The sequence below is a fragment of the Carcharhinus amblyrhynchos genome, unplaced genomic scaffold (assembly GCF_965287045.1).
Source record: "Carcharhinus amblyrhynchos unplaced genomic scaffold, sCarAmb.v2.hapA scaffold_39, whole genome shotgun sequence".
Taxonomy (NCBI): domain Eukaryota; kingdom Metazoa; phylum Chordata; class Chondrichthyes; order Carcharhiniformes; family Carcharhinidae; genus Carcharhinus; species Carcharhinus amblyrhynchos.
Window position 1 is genome coordinate 7,032,917 of NW_027649780.1, and position 21,889 is coordinate 7,054,805.

The following is a 21,889-nucleotide window of genomic DNA, read 5'->3' on the forward strand; positions in this document are numbered from 1 at the left end:
GGTTAGTTCGTCATTTAGTCAGCAACAGAATGATCTTTGTTAACCACAGGATAAGTACTGGGCGCAGCCAGTCCCTGTAGTTACATACGCATTAACTTTCACAGATCACAGTCTTAATTTCACTCCAACAATCACATCTCATTTATCTAAAATCCAATGAGCCCTGCCTAACCTTTCCTCATAAAACAGACCCCTTCATGCCTGAAACCAGCGAGTGAACCTTTCTGAATTGCTTCCAATGTAAATATATTCCATCTTAATGTATAAGGATGTGGAATGATACTAATGTTTTTCTCTTTTAATTCACAGGTTTTAAGTCAGTCCGCCTTGTTGTCCAACGAGGGGCATACACGCGATGGGTCGTACAAGGCTGCTCTTGGATGTTCAAGAGTAGCCTAGTGCTTCATGTCGTTAGCGTGTGCTTAAACTGGACCAGATGCTGGGCACACGACAGCTCAGTGACTATCACTGTTTGCTGTGCAGATACATGGATTTGGGCCAGTGTCTGTGGGAGTTTGCGCATTCTCCCCGTGCTTGCGTGGGTTTTCTCCGGGTGCTCTGGTTTCCTCCCACACCCCAAAGATGTGCTATTAGGCTGATTGGCAGGAATAAATTGTCCCTAAATTAGTTTCCCTCAATGTGGATGGCCATAAAACATTAGACAAGAGTCGCGGGTGGAGGAGGGGACTGGTGGTGTTGGGATGGCGGCGTGGGCTCGTTGGGCCGAAGGGCCTGTTTCCTGGGCTGTTTTAGTTCTTTGTTCTTAAGTAATCTAGAACGCAGGAGGGGAGAATGTTATGGATTTATATTCAGGACTGACAAATGACTTTTGGGGGTGTCACAGCAGTCAGCATTTCTGTCTCATAGCGCCAGAGACCCGGTTCAATTCCTGCCTCGGGTGATTATCTCTATGGAGTTTGCACATTCTCCCTCTGCCTGTGTGGGTTTCCTCTGGTTTCCTCCCACACTCCGAAGAGTGAGTTGATTGACCTTGCTAAATTGTCCCTTTGTGTCCCAAGATGAGGGGGAAGGAAAGGATTAGTAATGTACGTACATCAGGTTACAAGGAAAAGGGCCTGAGTAAAGTGCTCTATCAGAAATTTGGTGCAGACTCGATGGGCTAAAAGGCCTCCTTCTGCACTGCAGAGATTCTGTGACTTTGGAATCTCCTTTTACAGATGTTTAGAAGAAGATGATTTTTACAGCAATCTCAAACCCCCAAAAAAGGTATTTTTTAATTTCAAGCCACAATTGACACATAACTCTTGTAATCTCCTTTTGCAGGGAGTTAGAATATTTGAAGATTGCAGTTTTTCTCTGATTCCAGTGCTTCTGACACCTTTCCAGCTGCAGGTTTTAAATTAGAAAACAGTGAAATTGTTTCAGAGGTGAGTATTATTGAACATTTATCTAAAATTTTGAATTTTTGTGCTGTGCTCTGTTGTCTGTACTCTGGTTCCACGTCTCTGGGGCTGGCGTGACTCCATTACTGTGGATTTGAATCCATGTCCATCCGTTGTTCTGTTTCACCTCTGCCCTTCCTGATCACCTCTCTGTCATTGTCAGTTCAGAAAAGGATCTGCAGGCTGATACCTGGCATTGTTTTGTGAGGAAAGTTTGAGCCTGTACTAACTGGAATTTAGAAGTGATCATAATATTGACATCAGATTGTGAGGTAGTGATTAGTATAGATGAAGAGAGGATGTTTCCAACGTTGGGGATTCTAGAATTAGTCGGCAGATTGTCAAAATAAAGGGTCCCCCATTTCTGATGAAGATGAGGAGAAATGTATTCCCTCCAACAAGGGGCATACACGCGGTGGGTCGTGCGAGGGCTGCTCTTGGATGTTGCTTCAAGAGTTGCCTAGTGCTTCACGTCATTAGTGTACGCTTAAACTGGACCATCTGACGGGCAACACGACAGCTCAGTGACTATCACTGTTTGCTGTGCAGATACATGGATTTGGGCCGGTGTCTGCGGGAGTTTGCACATTCTCCCCGTGTTTGCGTGGGTTTTCTCCGGGTGCTCCGGTTTCCTCCCACACCCCAAAAACATGCTCTTTGGCTGATTGGTGTAACAAATTGTCCTTAAGTTAGTCTTCCCTCAATAGGCGTAGAGAAAGGTCATAGGTCACAGGGCACTCACAATGTTAAAATGGCGGCGTGGGCTCGTTGGGCCGAAGGGCCTGTTTCCCGTGCTGTGTTGTTCTTTGTTCTTAGAGGGCTGTTGGTCTTTGCAATTCTGTTCCCCAGAGAGCAATGGAGGCTGCATCATTAAATATACTCAAAATACAGAGATTTTTGATTGAAAAGGGAGCCAAGGGTGACAGGAAGAAAAGTGGAGTTAAGATCACAATCAGATCAGCCATGATCTTGATGGGGAGACGATGGCCTTGTGGTATTATTGCTAGACTATTAATTCAGAAACTCAGCTAATGTTCTGGGGACCTGGGTTTGAATCCTGCCATAGAATCATAGAAATCCTACAGTACAGAAGGAGGCCATTCAGCCCATCGATTCTGCACTGACAACAATCCCACCCCATAGTAGCTGGTGGAATTTGAATTCAATAAAAAATATCTGGAATTAAGAAATGACTGATGACCCTGAAACCATTGTCAATTGTTGGGAAAAACCTGTCTGGTTCACTAATGTCCTTTAGGGAAGGAAATCTGCCATCCTTACCTGGTCTGGCCTACACTGAATTAGCACCTTCAGGACGGTGAATATTAGATACAGCAGAGTGAGAATGGAGGGAGACTGTGTGGGATGGAGGTTTACGGCTTTTGGGGAATGAAAGTGGAAAGAACATTCATTAAAATCATAGAATTGCGACATCTTATGAACCGTCCCTGAGCTTTCACAATGAATCCCACTTCCCTTATCCCTGACTTTTCTGTACTGCTGGCAGTCTCTCAAAGTAGCTGCCTGTGTGCTGATACAGGAGGCTCTGCGAGGCAAGTTTAATGTTCCATGACTGTGTCTTTAATGAATGCTCCATAGAAACGAGAAATGTAGATTTGAATTTTGATCATATTCTGAATTGCAATTTTTTTTCTAAATTGACTTACAGGATATTAGACAAGGAGAAATCAGACAGAAATCTCCAACGTCACATCTAAATCTGACAGAGTGACTTGACTTCTTGAGACCTGAATATCATAGGCCTTTGAATCTAACAGGAGAAATGCTTATTTGGCCTCTTGGCTTCAAAAGATTGTAAATATCACTGTGACTAGAAATGCACTGAGATACACACACCCGAGTGAGAGTGTTCCAGTGCACTGAGTGTGGAAAGAGCTTTAATCAGTTACACAGCCTGAAAATATACCGCAGCATTCACAGCGGGGAGAGACTGTACCCGTGTTCTGTGTGAGATTTAACTGATTGTTTAACCTGGAGAGTCACAAGGACACTCATACCATGGAGAAACCGTGGAAATGTGGGGACTGTGGGAAGGGATTCAATTACCCGTCTCTGCTGGAAACTCATCGCCGCAGTCACACTGGGGAGAGACCGTTCACCTGCTCTGTGTGTGGGAAGGGATTCGCTCAGTCATCCCATTTACAAACACACCAGGGAGTTCACACTGGGGAGAGGCCATTCACCTGCTCTGTGTGGGGGAAGGGATTCACTCAGTTATCCAGCCTGCAGACACACAATCTCACTCACAGCCAGGACAGATACTTTAAAAGCCCTGAGTATGGGAATGACTTCAAAAGTTCTGGAGATCTGGTGTCCCACCAGCGCACTCACACTGAGGAGAGACCGTTCAGCTGTACTCACTGCACAAAGAGATTTAAAACATCAGCTAGCCTGCGGATACACCAGCGAGTTCACACTGGGGAGAGACCGTACACCTGCACTTTGTGTGGGAAGGGATTCACTCAGTCATCCACTCTGAAGACACACCGAGTCACTCACACCAATGAGAGACCCTTTAAATGCTCTGACTGTGGGAATGCCTTCAAAAGCTCTGGTGAACTGGTGTCCCACCAGCGCATTCACACTGAGGAGAGACCCTTCAGCTGTTCTCTCTGCACAAAGAGGTTTAGAACATCGTACAACCTGCAGATACACCAGCGAGTTCACACCGGGGAGAGGCCTTTCACCTGCTTGGTGTGTGGGAAGGGATTCACTCATTCATTCCACCTGCGCAGACACCATCTCACTCACACCAACGAGAGACTGTTTAAATGTTCTGACTGTGGGAGTGAATTCAAAAGCTGTCAGGGACTGGTGTCCCACCAGCGCACTCACACTGAGGACAGACCGTTCAGCTGCTCTCACTGCTCAAAGAGGTTTAGAACATCATCCAGCCTGTGGGAACATCAGCGAGTTCACACCGGGGAGAGACCATTCACCTGCTCTGTGTGTGGGAAGGGATTCACTACTTCATCCCATCTGCGCAGACACAACTTCACTCACACCAATGAGAGACCGTTTAAATGCTCTGACTGTGGGAGTGGATTCAAAAGCTCACAGGATCTAGTGATCCACCAGCGCATTCACACTGAGGAGAGACCGTTCCGCTGCTCTCACTGCTCAAAGAGATTTAAAACGTCATCCACCCTGAGGGAACACCAGCAAGTTCACACCGGGGAGAGACCATTCACCTGCTCTGTGTGTGGGAAAGGATTCACTCGGTCATCCAGGTTGCTGAGACACAGAGTCACTCACTCCAAGGAGAGCCCCTTTAAATGCTCTGCCCAAGAGGCCGGTTTCAGAAGCTCTGAGGAGCTGATGATCCTCTAGCACATTCACAGCGGGGAGAGGCCATTCAGCTGCTCTCTCTGTTCAAGGAGGTTTAGAATATCATCAACACTGCTAAAACACCAGTGAGTTCACACCGGGGAGAAACCATTCACCTGCTCGGTGTGTGTGAAAGGATTTACTCGGTTATCCAGCCTGCCCAGACACAACATCATCACACCCAGGAGAGACCCTTTAAATGTGGGCCTGGCTTCAAAAGCTCTCGGGAACTAATGTCCCACCAGTGAGTTCACACCAGGCAGAGGCTGGTCACCTGCTCTGACTGGGAAGGGATTCACTCAGTCAGCAAACTTGGTGAAACACCAGTGAGTTCACAAGTGATTACAGTTCTGGGATTATTCTTGTCAATCTTTCTTGCCCCTTCTCCAGTGCCTCTATTTCTAGATGAAGATCACTAATAGAATGTAGAACAGTACAGCACAGGAACAGACCCTTCAGCCCCCAGTGTTGTGTCGAACATGATGCCAAATTAACTTATTCCTTTCTGCCTGCTCTTGGTCCATATTCCTCTATTCCTCGCATATTCACGTGTTTATTTAAAACCCCCTTAAATGCCCCAATTGTATCTGCCTCCACCATCACCACTCTGAGCAGTGCATTCCACGTGAGAATACCATCCACTAGATACACGGTACATACCCTTGCAACTCGGCCAATGTTGTCTCCCTGATACGTTGCAAGAAGGGATGTCCTGAGGCATGGTACATTGGGGAGACCATGCAGACGTTACGACAACGGCTGAATGAACATTGCTCGACAATCACCAGGCAAGACTGTTCCCTTCCTGTTGGCGAACACTTCAGTGGTCTCGGGCATTCGGCCTCCGACCTTCGGGTAAGCATTCTCCAAGGCGGCCTTCACGACAGCGCAGAGTCGCTGAACAGAGACTGATAGCCAAGTTCCGCACACATGAGGACGGTCTCAACAGGGATCTTGGGTTCATGTCGCACTATCTGTAACCCCCGTGACTTGCCTGGGTTTGCAAAACCTCACTTACTGTACTGTCTGGAGACAATACACATCTCTTTAAACTGTGATCAGTGCTCCTTCCACTCACATTGTCAGCCACTTTAAGCCCTGAACAGCAGGTTAGGTGTAAGGATTCACATTCTAATCAGTAATCTGTAAACTGTCTGTGCTGTTATATGCTCTGTCTGAGGCCAGAACTCTCCATTCACCTGACGAAGAGGGAAACCTCGAAAGCTTGTGAGTTTACTATCAAATAAATCGGTTGGACTGAAACCTGGTGTTGTCAGACTTCTTACTTTGGTTCTGATTGATCTCAGCAGCACATGATCAATCCCTGATTGATAAAATGGTGCCTGATCAATGTTTGATTGGTCCCTGAAGGATATTGGCCATTTTGCTGATGTCACTTCCCATTAACTCATAGAAATCATCGAATCTGTACAGTGAAGAAGGAGGCCATTCGGCCCATTGAGTCTGCATCAATCACCCCAGACCCTATCCCCGTAACCCCGTGTATTTACCTTGCTAACCCCCCCACACTAAGGGCAATTTAGCACAGCCAATCAACCTAACCCACACATCTTTTTGGAGTGTGGGAGGAAACTGGAGCACCCGGAGGAAACCCACGCAGACATGGGGAGAATGTGCAAACTCCACACACACACACACACACACACACACACACACACACACACACACACACACACCTGAGGTTGGAATTGAACCCGGGTTCCTGGTGTTGTGAGGCAACAGTGCTAACTACTGTGCCACCGTGCTGCCCTGGTCACCTTACTGATATCACTTCCCATTAACTCCTCACTGAGTTAATCCAGGATCTCAGTCACTTGCAGCAACATCCTTTTTTTTATTGCTTTTCCTTCCTGCTGTAGTAAATTCAAAGCTTTTCCACTGAGATAACAAGGCAGCACAAGGTAATTTGTGTATCTGCTTCCTTGTAATAAAATGACGTGTGGTGTCATTTCCTGATGATTGATGTTTGTCAGGCTCATCGACCTAACTGCTACATCTGAGGTGTGATGTTTCATTTCTTAGTGACTGCTGACACCTGAAGCAAGTTAGTGAAAGACAAATAATTAAAAGTACAAGAGATACACAAACTTAAACTAATACAACAATTATTACAGAACATAGAAAATCTACACAGAAAGGTGACAGGTGTGCAAAAGCTCAGGAAGCAATATATAAGAACATAAGAAATAGGAGCAGGAGTAGGCCATCTAGCCCTTCGAGCCTGCCCCGCCATTCAATAAGATCATGGCTGATCTGTCGTGGCTCAGTTCCACTTTCCCGCCCTCTCCCCATAACCCTTAATCCCCTCTCTTATCAAAAACCCATCTACCCGCGTCTTAAAAATATTTAGCGAGGCAGCCTCCACCACTTCAACGGGCAGAGAATTCCAGAGATTCACCACCCTTTGAGTGAAGAAGTTCCTCCTCAACTCCGTTCTAAACTGCCCCCCCTTTATCTTGAGGCTGTGCCCCCTAGTCCTACTGTCCTTTCTGAGCGGGAAGAGTCTCTCCACCTCTATCCTATCCATCCCATTCATCATCTTATATGTCTCAATGAGATCTCCCCTCATTCTTCTAAACTCTAACGAGTACAAGCCCAGTTTATTCAGCCTCTCCTCATAGCTCAACCCCCTCAACTCCGGCATCAGCCTAGTAAACCTCCTCTGCACTCCCTCCAAGGCCAAAATATCCTTGCGTAAGTACGGCGCCCAAAACTGCACACAGTACTCCAGCTGCGGCCTCACCAATGCCCTATACAGCTGCAGCAAGACCTCCCTACTTTTATATTATACATTACAAAATATCATTTTTATTTTCATAAGAATTAAAAGCCACAGAAAATACATCACGACAATGCCATTACAGAAACTGATAATCAAACCCACACTAATCTGTGTGTACTTTGAAGGAAAGTGACCATTTCTCTTTAAGTTAAAAAGCTAATACGATTTAAGACATAGCATTTCTCCAGAATTGACTTTCATAATTAAACTACATAAGAACATAACATAAGAACATAAGAAATAGGAGCAGGAGTAGGCCATCTAGCCCTTCGAGCCTCTCCCGCCATTCAATAAGATCGTGGCTTATCTGTCGTGGCTCAGTTCCACTTACCCGCTTTCTCCCCATAACCCTTAATTCCCTTGTCTGTCAAAAACCTATCAACCCGTGACTTAAAGAAACGGGTAGACTACAAGAAGCTTCACATGTATCCTCTAATCCTGCCATCAAATGTGATCATTTCAGTGGAAACGCGCTCTCCCAGGCTCAAAGAGCATCAGCTCAGTGGGAGCAAAGTTGTGAGACTGGCCAGTCCAGCAGAAAGAAACCCTCTGCCCCTCCCACTTCACCGACTGTCAGAATGAACATGGTTCAGTCCTGGATGTGATTAACAGCAGAATCCAACCCTGTCGTCACTGGTGAATCCGCTGGTGTCTCTGCAGGTTGCATAACAATGTGAATCCCTTCCCACACATAGAGCAGGTGAATGGTCTCTCCCCGGTGTGTACTCGCTGGTGTTTCATCACAGTTGCTGAATGTTTGAATCCCCTTCCACACACAGAGCAGTTAAATGGTTTCTTCTCAGTGTGAATTCGCTGGTGTGTTAGCAGGTTTGAAGAATCACTGAATCCTCTCCCACACTCAGAGCAGGCGAATGGCTTTTCCCCTCTGTGGACCCGCTGGTGTGTCAGCAAGTGGGATGACTGAATGAATCCCTTTCCACAGTCAGAGCAGTTGAACGGTCTCTCTCCAGTGTGAACTCGCTGGTGTGTCAGTAGTGTGGATGAATTACTGAATACTCTTCCACAAACAGAGCAGGTGAATGGCTTCTCCCCGGTGTGAATTCGCTGGTGTGCCAGCAGATGGGATGATTGAATGAATCCCTTCCCACAGTTAGAGCAGGTGAATGGTCTCTCCCCGCTGTGAGTTCGCTGGTGTCTCCGTAATGTGGGTAAATCACTGAATCCCTTCCCACACTCAGAACAGGCGAATGGCCTTTCCCCAGTGTGAACTCGCTGGTGTGTAAGCAGAAGAGAGAATTGACTAAATCCCTTCCCACACTGAGAGCAGGTGAACGGCTTCTCCCCAGTGTGACTGCGTCGATGAGTTTCCAGCTTTGATGGGTAATTGAATCCCTTCCCACAGTCCCCACATTTCCACCGTCTCTCCATGCTGGTTTCACAATCTGCTGAAGCCTCGTCCACACACAGAACACAATTCATTTCTCTTCCTGATGTGAATGCTGCAATGTTTATTCAGACTGTGTTAAAGTTCTTATCACAGTCCGTGCACTGGAACATTCTCACTTGGCTGTGTGTGTTTCAGTGCTTTTCCAGGCACACTGATATTTAAGATCTCCTGAAAAAGACAGAACCGTCAAAAATTTATCCTTCTAAATTGAAAGACCGATGATATTCAGGTTCCGATAAATTGACTGAATTTGTGAGAACTTTGTGTGACGTTTGGTTTGATATTTCTGCCCTCAGATCTTCACCTTCTGATATCCTGTAAAAGAGTTCACAATAATCAGCACAGGATAGAAATTCACAGGCAATTCTAGTTTCTACAGAATATTCTTTCCTCTCTCATTCCCCAAAAGCTGTAAATCTCCATCCCACTCACTCTCCCTCCATTCTCACTCTTCCATATCTAATATTCACCTCCCAATCTTCCTGAAGGTGCTGATTGAGCTGACTGACAAATCCATGCTCACTGATTCGAGAACTAAGGGACCGTCACCAAGAGTCAAGATGGACCTGTGTGGCCAAAGGGAACCTTTTGCTGTAATGACTCTATAACTGGAGTACATAACATAAGTACAGAACAATACTACAGGAATAGAAATAATAATAAATTACTTCATTACACAACCATAAATAATGTATCTAATCTGTTACAAAAAAATCATTAGATATATCTCTGTCCCTATATTAATTTATTGTCCCCTTAAATATCAGCCATCTCCTTTAATTCTGAACATTAGGAAAGATACATCCTTTTAGCCAGACAAATCAGTGTATCAAGCTGAGGAAGCAAAGGATGTCAAACTAAAAGAGAAAACGCTGGAAATTTTCAGCAACTTTGACAAAGGGTCATCTGGACTCGAAACGTCAGTCCTTTTCACTCCTTACAGATTCTACCAGAGCTGCTGAGATTTTCTAGCATTTTCTCTTTTGGCTTCAGATTCCAGCATCGCAGTGATTTGCTTTTATCCAGAGTTTATTTTGAGCAAAGGACGTCAGCATCTTTGAGAGAGAGAGAGAGACCTGGGCCACCCTTTCCAGAGTCTGCATCCTCCCTGGATTCATTTCCTTTCCCCTCAGTTGCTGCAAGTCCCCAATTTTCCCCAAAATGAGAAAAGAAAATGTTTTACTCACAGATGGTGGAGACAGGAGGAAGTTTCAGTCTGTCTGAAGCTCAATCTTCATTCACACAAAGCCCCCGCTCCGATTGGTTGGAGGACCAGAGTTCTTCCGGTCCTCCAACTCTTCCCATTGGTCAACATCTCAGCATCAAGAGACTGGACTCCCTGCCGCACATGCGCAGCTGCCTCCCTCTCCCATGGACATGCGCTGTCCCGGGCCGGGGGGGGAGGGGCAGATCACCGAGCGGCTTCTCGCTCTGGCCGGAGCCGCCAGCCGCTTGTCTGGAAACCTTGGCTCGAAGAGGGGGAGGGGAACAATGGGTGGGGGCGGGGCTCGCACCGGGCCTGCGCACTGGAACCCGGAGACGTCACCGCAGAGCAGGATGATTCCGATTAGCTGATTCAGGCAGGGTCTATTGTGACGTCACAATGCGGAAGTTGGCTAATGAGCTTCAGGCTGAAACTTCCTCCCCTGTGCAACATCTGGGAGGAAATCAATGTTTCCCCCTTTTCCATTTCTTTTCTGGCAGCCTACATGGAGATTTTCATCTGTGTGTGTCCAGGACAGGAAGCAGTGAGCATGGATCTGTCAATCAGCACCTTCAGGAGAATTGTGAGAGTGAACATTAGATACAGCAGAGTGAGAATGGAGGGAGTGTGGGATGGAGATTTACAGCTTTTGGGGAATGAGACAGGAAAAAATATTCTATAGAAATTCTTCTGAATTTTCTATCATATACTGACACTGATAAATTCTGTAAAGTTTTACAGAACATCGGAAGGTGAAGATTTACAGCCAGAAATCTCACAGTCAAATCTGACAGACACAGGACCTGAATGTCATCAGCCTTTGAATCCAGAAGATGAAATGTTGCTCTTTTCTGTCTGCTTGAAAAGATTTTAAGTATCAGTGTGACTGGAAAAGCATCAAGATACACAAACGCACAACCGTATCAGAGTGACTGTGGAAAGAACTTTAGCCAGTTACACAACCTAGAAAAACATCCCATCTTTCACAGTGGTGAGAGACTGTACTCATGTTCTGTGTGAGACTTAACTGTTTAACCTGGAGAGTCACAAGGATACCCACACCATGGAGAAACAGTGGAAATGTGGGGACTGTGGAAAGGGATTCAGGTACCCATCTGAGGTGGAAACTCATCGACGCATTCACACCGGGGAGAGGCCTTTCACCTGCTCTGTGTGTGAGAAGGGATTCACTCAGTTATCCACCCTGCAGACACACCAGCGAGTTCACACCAGGGAGAAGCCTTTCACCTGCCCCATGTGTGGGAAGCGATTCACTCAGTCATCCACTCTGCAGACACACCAGCGAGTTCACACTGGGGAAAGGCCATTCACATGCTCTGACTGTGGAAAGGGGTTCACTTGGCAATCCCAACTGCAGACACATCAGCGAGTTCACTCTATGGAAAGGATGTTCACCTGCTCTCCCTGTGGGAAGGGATTCAGTCAGTTATCCCACTTGCTAAGACACCAGCAAGTTCACACTGGGGAGAGACCATTCACATGCTTAGAATGTGGGAAGGGATTCACTCAGTTAACAAATCTGCAGACACACCAGCGAGTTCACACTGGGGAGAGACCGTTCACCTGCTTGGATTGTGGGAAGGGATTTACTCAGGCATCCAGCCTTCAGACACACCAGTGGATTCACACTGGGGTGAGGCCATTCATCTGCTCAGTGTGTGGAAAGGGATTCACTCGATCAACACCCTTGTTGAGACACCAGCGAGTTCACAAGTGATAACAGGGCTTGGATTCTGCTGCTATTGCTGCTGGTAATCACACCCAGGACTGAACTTCTGATAGTTGGTGAAGTGGGAGGGTCAGAGGGGTTCTTTCTGCTGGGCTGGCCAGTCTGATGACTTGCTTCCAGTGGGTTGGGAGAGCAAATTGTCACTGTAATGAATCCACAAAAGCTGACAAAGAACATTTATTTCGCCATGGATAGAAAATAGTGTTTTACATACCATTACAAGTAGATCTAAAATAAATGCAGAATGTAACCAAATGAGTTAAGTCTAAACATCCACAAAGCATGTCAGGAAAAGTAGCCAATTTTATTCAAGCACAGGGGCTATGAAAACAGTTGTAGTTACTGAAGCATCTGTTGACTAAGCAGTGTGTGATAAGATGTATTCAATATGAAACTACTATGGCTGTGAAGATTGCATGGCAAGGACAGATAAGGAGGACAAGGACAGCAGATGTGTCCTGAATTTGCAACTGGGAATGGGCAAACTGATGACCCGAGGTCACAGATGTACCTGACTAAGAACATTCTCAATGCTGGGAGAAACTGGAGAAAAAGGGAGAGGCTGGGAGCCTCCGCAGTGAGAACCTGCAGGAACAGCCATCGTGTAAGGAAGCCCTGGGTGGGACTCAAAAGGAGATGATCCATCAAAGGGAGACTGATCCCCTCACCTTGCAATGGGTCGTATCTGTGTCCAAGCTGTGAGTCGTCTGATTCATTGTAACAAATAATCAATAGTCCAACAAGTGGAATAAGGAGCAGTTCAGTGTTTATCAAGTGTTTTAAATGTTTAGAATAAATTGTACAAAATATCTTCTGCAAGCGTTTCTTTGTCCGCTATGTTAGTTGATACCCTAATCTGAGGGTCAACATTTGGCATCCCTGGGTGGACATGGTTAAGTGATTAACTTCCCTTCCATCTCAACCTTCCAATGTTTGTATATAATCAACGTATCGATCTGAAACATCAAAATTATAATGATACCAATAATTACAATGTGTGAATCAGTTCCTACCCACAGGTATATCTGTATGTTCAAATCCCAATTCCAAATATCATCCCACCAGTTGGTTACTTGAATCATTTCAATCTTTCACTCGGTTTCCTCAGCTCTCTGAATGACTCTGATAAATGTTTTAGCTAGCTGTTTATTTAATCCATCGCAAGTCCTCAGGTCAAAGCTTGACGTTAGTGGAAGAATTAATAATTAGGCAAAGCTTAAAAATCGCATCAGCTGCTAAATTCTCAAAGACAGGGAAACTCTGAGGAACCAATGTCTTAAATCTAAGCAGAACCACATAAGAGTCAGTGACCATAAAACTCTCAATGACCATGTCAATCATAATCTTGTAAAGTTCTATCAGATCACTCTTCAACCTCTGACATTTTAGTGAGAACAAACCAAGTTTATCCAATGTTTCCTCATAGCTAATACCTCCAGACATCGCTTCTCGGCCTTTTGGCTAAGATCAAGCATAGTATCGACATGCTATGCTCCATTGAAGTCATTAGGTTAGATTTCAGCTTCATTCGAAGCCATTTTTAAAAGCGGCGTCTTGGCCTTTTGGCTAAGATGCAAATGAGATCAAGCCTTGGAGGAGGAGCTATACCTACTCCAATCAGCTTGGATCATGTAGATCAAGCCCAAGACAGGAAGTGAGAGCCCTGTCTTGTCAGCTTGGATCGGGAATGTCTCAAATTGTTGAGACTCTGAATTGGACTTGATTGGATTGAATTGGAATGAAAAAAACCTCCAGACATGGTAACATCCTGGTAAACATCTTCTGTACCCTCTCCAAAGCATCCACATCCTTTCAGTAGTGTGATAGCATGTTAGCTTAACCATTAGGTGTGAGTGGATATGGATATGGAGGGAGGAGGATAGTTCATGTGCCGTAATTGTCCAAACTTGACATCTCACACAATGCAATGAACAATCATGTGATGAACTTGTGTCTCAGGATTCAGTCTCAAATCGCAAAATAACTACTGCTGTGTGTCAAATATCATTGTGTCCCCTTCCATAAATGGGGGTATGAGACTCCTGTGTGTCTGACCACATTTAAGAATGGAAGCTATGTTTTTGGTTTCACCAGCATCATTGTAAGTCACAAAGCATTTACCAATCCTGTTATTATTTATAAAATGTAACGTTTGTTCATTTGCTCTGTTATTAATTTCATCCATTAATTGCTACATGTAGATTATATGTCATAAGAACATAAGAAATAGGAGCAGGAGTAGGCCATCTAGCCCTTCGAGCCTGCCCCGCCATTCAATAAGATCATGGCTGATCTGATAGTGGATCAGTTCCACTTTCCTGCTTTCTCCCCATAACCTTTAATTCCCTTGTCTGTCAAAAACCTATCTACCCGTGACTTAAATATATTTAGCGAGGTAGCCTCCACCACTTCAATGGACAGAGAATTCCAGAGATTCACCACCCTTTGAGTGAAGAAGTTCCTCCTCAACTCCAATCTAAACTGTGCCACCCCACCCCCCCCCCCTTATCTTGAGGCTGTGCTCTCTAGTCCTGCTATCCTTTCTAAGTGGGAAGAATCTCTCTACCTCTACCCCATCCATCCCCTTCATTATCTTACACGTCTCTATATGATGCCCCCTCATCCTTCTAAACTCCAACGAGTTTAGAAGTCATTTCAACTTCTGAGTTATGTATAAAAAGTTTCCAGTTTTCACAGGGTGGGATCTTCACTCCTTGTCTCATTATTATTCATCACTTTATTTTAGACCATATGAGATAGGAGCAGAATTAGGCCACTCGGCCCATTGTTTCCAGTTTCTTCCAGCAGTGAGGACATTCTTCGCCATGTACGCCCATGACCTGGGGTCATCAGTTTGCCCAATACTAGTTAGAACAGGATACATCGACTGTTCTTATCAGTCCATGGCTAGCAATGTTCACAGCCACAGCAGTGCATCTTATCTCTTTGAAATGACTCTCTGATTTATCCAACTGCTCTGCTCTTTCAAAAGTTTTTTATGTAGTTTATTTATTAGTGGCTCAAGTAGGCTGAAATAAACACTGCAATGAAATGCACCATAGAAAGTATTCTTTCTGGTTGTATCACAGCTTGATTTGGCTCCTGCTTTGCCCAAGACCGCAAGGAACTACAAAAGGTTGTGAGTGTAGCCCAGTCCATCACGCAAACCAGCCTCCTATCCATTGACTCTGTCTACACTTCCTGCTGCCTCGGCAAAGCAGCCAGCATATTTAAGGACCCCACACACCCCGGACATTCTCTCTTCCACCTTCTTCCATTGGGAAAAAGATACAAAAGTCTGAAGTTATATACCAATCAACTCAAGAACAGCTTCTTCCCTTCTGTTGACAGATTTTTGAATGGACTTACCTTGCATTAAATTGATCTTTCTCTACATCCTAGCTATGACTGTAACATTACATTGTGCATTCTCTCATTTCCTTCTCTATGAAGAGTATGTTTTGTTTGTATAGCGGGCAAGAAACAATACTTTTCACTGTAAATACATGTGACAATAATAAATCAAATCAAGTTTTGTGAGAATACCCTTGTTGCCACACTCCACCACCTGATCAGGAACACTGAGGGAGAATTTAGCATGGCCAATGTACTGAACCAGCACATGTTTCAGACTGTGGGAGGGAACAGGAGCACCCCGAGGAAACCCATGCAGACACAGAACAAACACCACACAGATAATGACCTGTGCTGGGAATTGAACCTGGTGCCCTGGCATTGTGAGGCAGCAGTGCTAACCACTGTGCCACCAACCTCCCCACACCGCTGCAAATTTTTCCCTTTCAAGTCTTTATCCTTTGGACAGAGTCTACTGAATCTGCTTTCAGGCAGATCAGAACATCTCGCTGTGTCAAAAAATAAAATAAAATCTCAGCTCCCCCTCTGGCTCCTTTGCCAATTACCTTCAAGGGAGTCACTTTCTGTTAAAGAGCCTGCCAACCCCTCTCACCCACTTTCCCTAAAGTGCATCAATCTCATCAGGAAAAGCCAAATGTCTTTACTGTAAAATTTTATTAAAGAAACAGAATATGGTTAAAACAAACAGAACATAACTTGAGGATCAAAGACAACCAGAGTAAAAGGATATTCACAATGTTCCGGACACAAGAATGGTTTCTCTTTAATTTATCTGTATCCTGTTCCCTGCCCTCTTTGTGGAACACCCTCTGCTCAGTCCACAAGCATGACCCTGACCTTCCGCTTGCCATTAGAATTCCCCACCTTGCTCTCACACTCACATTTCTGTCCTCGGCCTGCTGCAATGTTCCGGAGAAGCCCAACACAAGCTGGACAAACAGCCCCTCATCTTCCCTGGAGGCAATTTATAGCCTTCTGGATTCAACATTGAGTTCAACACCTTCACATCCTGAACTCTCTTCTCCATTTTGATTTTTTTTGTTTGAGTGCCAGTCTGCATCTCGTTTTCATGATATTTTGCTTCCGGTCAGAGCTGTCTTTTATTCTGCCATTAACACTTACTCTGGGCTTTGTTTCTTTACTACAACCATTATATCTCTCTTTGCTTTTGTTCCTGGTGATTTTTGTCATTTAATCTCTGTATTTATTTTAGATCTATCTGCAGTGGAAGGGAAACACTATTTACTATCCAGATAAAATAAATGTCCTTCACCAGCTTTTGTGGATCATTTCAGTGGAAATGTGCTCTCCCAGGCTCAAAGAGCATCAGCCCACTGGGAGCAAAGTTGTGAGAGTGGCCAGTCCAACAAAGGGAATCCTCCAACCCTCCCAGTGACCAACTGTGAAAATGAACAAAATGCAATTCTGGGTGTAATTGAGAGCAGAAACAACAACAGAATCCAACCGCTGTAATCACTCGTGAACTCGCTGGTGTGCCCACAGGCTGGATAACTGAGTGAATCCCTTCCTACACAGGGCAGCTGAATGGCCTCTTCCTGGTGTGAACTCACCAGTAACTCAACAGAGAAATAGTGAATCCCTTTCCATACAGAGCAGGTGAATGGTTTCTCCCCAGTGTGAATTTGCTGGTGTTCCCACAGGCTGGATGATGTTCTAAATCTCTTTGTGCAGTGAGAGCAGCTGAATGGTCTGTCCTCAGTGTGAATGTGCTGGTGGGACACCAGTTCACCAGAGCTTTTGAAAATCACTCCCACAATCAGAGCATTTGAAGGGTCTTGCCTGTGCCGAGTGACTTTGTGTGTCAGCAGGACAGATGACTGAGTGGGTCCCTCCCCACACACAGAGCAGGTAAACAATCTCTCCCAAGTGTGAACTCGCTGGTGTTTCCACAGGGGGGATGGTCTTCTAAAATTCTTTGAGCAGCAAGAGCAGCAGAACGGTCTCTCCTCAGTGTAAATGCGCTGGTGGTTCCTCAGATCCAAAGCACGTTCGAAGCTGCCCCCACAGTCAGATCATTTAAAGGGTCTCTCATTAGTGTGAGTGACTTTGTGATTCAGTAGGTTGGATAACTGACCGAATCCCTTCCCACACACAGAGCAGGTGAACGGTCTCTCCCCAGTGTGAACTCGCTGGTGTACCCGCAGGTGGGATGACCTTCTAAATCTCTTTGAGCAGAGAGAGCAGCTGAACGGTCTGTCCTCAGTGTGAATGCGCTGGTGGGACACCAGTTCCCCAGAGCATTTGAATCCCCTTCCACAGTCAGAGCATTTAAAGGGTCTCTCATTGGTGTGAGTGAGATTGTGTTTAAGCAGGTGGGCTAACTGAGTGAATCCCTTCCCACACTCGGAGCAGGTGAACGGTCTCTCCCCGGTGTGACTGCGCCGATGAATTTCCAGCACAGATGGAGATCGGAATCCCTTCCCACAGTCCCCACATTTCCATGGTTTCTTCATGGTGCAGGTGTCCTTGTGACTCTGTAGGTTAAGCAATCAGTTAAATTTCACACAGAACACGGGTACTATCTCTCCGCTGTGAATCCTGTGATGTATTTTCAGGCTGAGTAACTGGTTAAAACTCTTACCCCTCTTAGTGCACTGGAACACTCTCAATTGGGTGTGTGTGTGTCTCGGTGCTTTTCCAATCGCACTGATGTTTAAAATCTTCTGGACCACGCAGAGCAGAGAAACATTTCCTCTTCGCGATTCAAAGGCCAATATATTCAGGTCCGGATGAATTGAGTGACTCTGTCAGATGTTGATGAGGTGTTTGGTTTGAGATTTCTGTCTGTAAATCCTTACCTTCTGATATCCTGGAAAAGGAGTTTACAAAAGTCATCAGTGTCAGTACAGAATAGAAATTCAGAACAGACAATTCTAGTTTCTATGGCACATTCTTTCCTCTCCCATTCCCCAAAAGCCGTAAATCTCCATCCCACACACTCGCCCTCCATTCTCACTCTGCTGTATATAATATTCACCCTCCCAATTCTCCTAAAGGTGCTGATTGACAAATCCATACTCACTGCTTCCTGTCCTGGGCACAGAGAGCTGAAAATCTTCATGCAGGCTGCCAGACAGATATATGTCTATATGACTGGACTAAAAATGTGTGGATTATACAAGCTGGATTCATTTCCTTTCCCTTCAGTGGCTAAGGATGTACAGGGTGTTGGTGAGGCCTCTCCTGGAATACTGCATACAGTTTTGATCCCCTTACCTAAACAAGGATACAGTATCTTTGGAGGTAGTCCAAAGGAGATTCCTGGAATGAGATGATTGTTCTACTAAGAGAGAATAAATTGTCTGGGTCTGTATTTCTTGAAATTTTGAAGACAAAGGGGTGATTTTATTGAAACATATAAGATCCTGAGGATGCTTGACAGGGTACATGGCGATATAGTCTCATGGGTGGGAGAGTCTTGAACAAGATAAAGAGTTGGTCATTTAAACCTGAGGTGCGCAGAAATTTTTTTCTCACAGAAGGTGGTGAAACACTGGAATTCTGTGCCCCAAAAGGTGGAGGAAGCTGAATCATTAGAAGTATTTAAAGGAGAGGTGAATAAATATTTGATAGATCGGGGAAATAGAGGGCTATGTGGAAATGGCACAGAAAAGGAGTCGAGGCCGGAATAGATCAGCTATGATCGATTGACTGGTGGGGCAGGCTTGAAGGGCCTTGTGGCCACTCCCGCTTCTATTTCTAATGATCAGTTGCTGCAAATCAACAATTTCCCCTAGAATGAAAAAAAAGGAATGGAAAGGGGGAGAAAAGAAAGTGTTTTACTCACAGATGTTGGAGACAAGGAGGAAGTTTGAGTCTGTCTGAAACTCAATCTGCATTCACAGAGAGAGAGCAGCAGCAGCTTTGCTGGGCAGGAATGAACAAGCTCATTGTCCCGCTTCCGCATTCAATGGGGGGAGTTCTGATTGGTTGGAAGAGCAGAATCCTTCCGGTCCTCCAGAGTTCCCATTGGTCGATCCCCCGCAGACTGACAATGAGGGGAGGAGCCCCACGCGGGGGTGGGCGGGACTTTGCCCTCCAGCCGCGCTGAGCTGCTGTCCAATGGGAAAGGCTGGAAGACCCGGACAGACAATGGTCAGTGCGCCGGCCCCGCCCCACACCCGCACATGCGCATTCACCCAAAATGTATACATTTGATTCACTGCCCCTCAGGAGCTCTGGTCAATGGGAAGAGTCACATTTCAATCATTATGTTGTAAATTGAGTTTGTGTCTTTATATGCCCTGTTTGTGAACACAACTCCCACTTACCTGATGAAGGAGCAGCGCTCCGAAAGTTAGTGGCTTTTGCTACCAAATAAACCTGTTGGACTTTAACCTGGTGTTGTGAGACTTCTTACTGTGTTTACCACAATCAGAGCGTGGGCTTTGTGTGAATGAAGATTGAGCTTCAGGCAAACTCAAACTTCCTCCTGATTCTCAACATAAGAACATAAGAAATAGGAGCAGGAGTAGGCCATCTGGCTCTTCGAGCCTGCCCCGCCATTCAGTAAGATCATAGCTGATCTGTTGTGGCTCAGTTCCACATTCCCGCCCTCTCCCCATAACCCTTAATCCCCTCTCTTATCAAAAACCCATCAACCCGCGTCTTAAAAATATTTAGCGAGGTAGCCTCCACCACTTCAACGGGCAGAGAATTCCAGAGATTCACCACCCTTTGAGTGAAGAAGTTCTTCCTCAACTCCGTTCTAAACCTCCCCCCCTTTATCTTGAGGCTGTGCCCCCTAGTCCTACTGTCCTTTCTGAGCAGGAAGAGTCTCTCCACCTCTATCCTATCCATCCCATTCATCATCTTAAACGTCTCAATGAGATCTCCCCTCATTCTTCTAAACTGTAACGAGTACAAGCCTAGTTTATTCAGCCTCTCCTCATAGCTCAACCCCCTCAACTCCAGCATCAGCCTAGTAAACCTCCTCTGCACTCCCTCCAAGACCAAAATATCCTTGCGTAAGTACGGCGCCCAAAACTGCACACACTACTCTAGCTGCGGCTTCACCAATGCCCTATATAGCCGCAGCAAGACCTCCCTACTTTTATATTCAATCCCCCTCGCTATGAAGGCCAGCATCCCATTCGCCTTCCTGACCACCTGCTGCACCTGCAAGTTGGGTTTTTACGACTCATGCACAAGGACCCCGAGGTATGTGAATAGAACACTTTCTTTTCTCCCCCTTTCCATTTCTTTTCTCATTCTTGGGGGAAACTGGGGACTTGCAGCAACTGGATGGAAAGGAAGTGAATCCAGGAAGGCTGCAGACTCTGGAAAGGTTGGTACAGGGTGTTGGAATACTGCATACAGTTTTGATCCCCTTACCTAAACAAGGATATAGTATCTTTGGAGGTTGCCCAAAGTAGATCCACTAGGCTAATTCCTGGGATAAGATGGTTGTCCTATCAAAAGAGAATAAATTGTCCTTGTCTGTATTCCTTGAAGTTTTGAAGACAAAAGGGTGACTTTATTGAAACATATAAGCTATTGAAAGGGTGCAGAGGAGATTTACAAGGATGTTGCCTGGACTGGGAGGCATGCCTTATGAAGTTAGGTTGAGGGAGCTGGGACTCTTTTCCCTGGAGAGACGAAGGTTGAGAGGCGACCTGATAGAAGTTTACAAAATGTTGAGAGGAATGGATAGGGTGGACTCTCAGAGGCTATTTCCCCGGGTTGAAATGGTCGCTACGAGAGGACACAGATTTAAGGTGCGGGGAGGGAGGTTCAGAAGTGATGTTAGGGGTAAGTTTTTCACTCAGAGGGTGGTGAGTGAATGGAATCGGCTGCCGTCAGTGGTGGTGGAGGCGAACTCGCTGGGGTCTTTTAAAAGACTTCTGGATGAGTATATGGGGTTTAATGAGATTGAGGGTTATAGATAGGTCTGTAGGTTGGTAGGTGATGTGATCGGCGCAACTTGTGGGCCGAAGGGCCTGTTTGTGCTGTAGTGTTCTATGTTCTATGTTCTATATAAGATCTCTCTCTCTCTTAAAGACATTGACATCCTTTGCTCCCTCAGTTTGACACATTTATTTGTCTGGCTAAAAAGATGGTCTCTTTCCTAATGTTAACAATTAAAGGGCTACTTTCCTCAGGAGATGGCTGACATTTGAAGGGACAGTAAATTAATATAGGACACAGACATGTCTAATATTGTTATATGGTACAGGTTAGATATGTTATTTATTGTTCTATAATAAAGTACATTTATTGTTTTTTGTCTTGAAATATAATGCTGCAGCTATGTTATATATTTTCAGTCATAGTGTCATTACAGCACAGAAGGAGTCCATTTGGTAACTTGAGTCTATACCGACTCTCTGTAGAACAATCCAGTTCCATTCCTATTCTGTACCCTGTTCTCCTGAAAGTTTATTTATTGCAAGTGACCATCCAGTTTCATTTTTAAATACAATCCGTAAACTTGTAATATGGAACTGGAGCTACATTATATATTTCCAGACATCTCTTCCCTCTGAGGGCTGTAAATCTTTTGGATTTCTCTTCCACAGGGACCAGTGCAGGCTGAGGATCATTGAATATATTTCAGGATGAGTTGGACCAATTTTTG

General features: G+C 45.3%; 2 protein-coding genes across 3 annotated transcripts in view; both read right to left on the minus strand.

The window, feature by feature from the left end:
- The window catches only part of LOC145363729 (uncharacterized), a 356,716-nt gene that overhangs the window by 81,178 nt on the left and 253,649 nt on the right, over positions 1-21,889 (minus strand). The window contains exon 1 of one of the 2 annotated variants that reach the window (XM_080218970.1): positions 19,100-19,112. The exons of the other annotated variant lie outside the window; for it this stretch is intronic. The gene's annotated coding sequence lies outside the window, so the exon portion shown is untranslated. Of the gene's footprint in view, positions 1-19,099; positions 19,113-21,889 lie in introns of those variants that run through there. 2 annotated transcript variants of the gene reach the window in all.
- LOC145363581 (uncharacterized) overlaps positions 1-21,889 on the minus strand; it is a 45,312-nt gene that overhangs the window by 9,892 nt on the left and 13,531 nt on the right. The window contains 3 exon segments of the mRNA XM_080218764.1: positions 8,189-9,014; positions 17,042-17,225; positions 18,111-18,121. Coding sequence (XP_080074890.1) covers positions 8,189-9,014; positions 17,042-17,225; positions 18,111-18,121 — 1,021 coding nt within the window.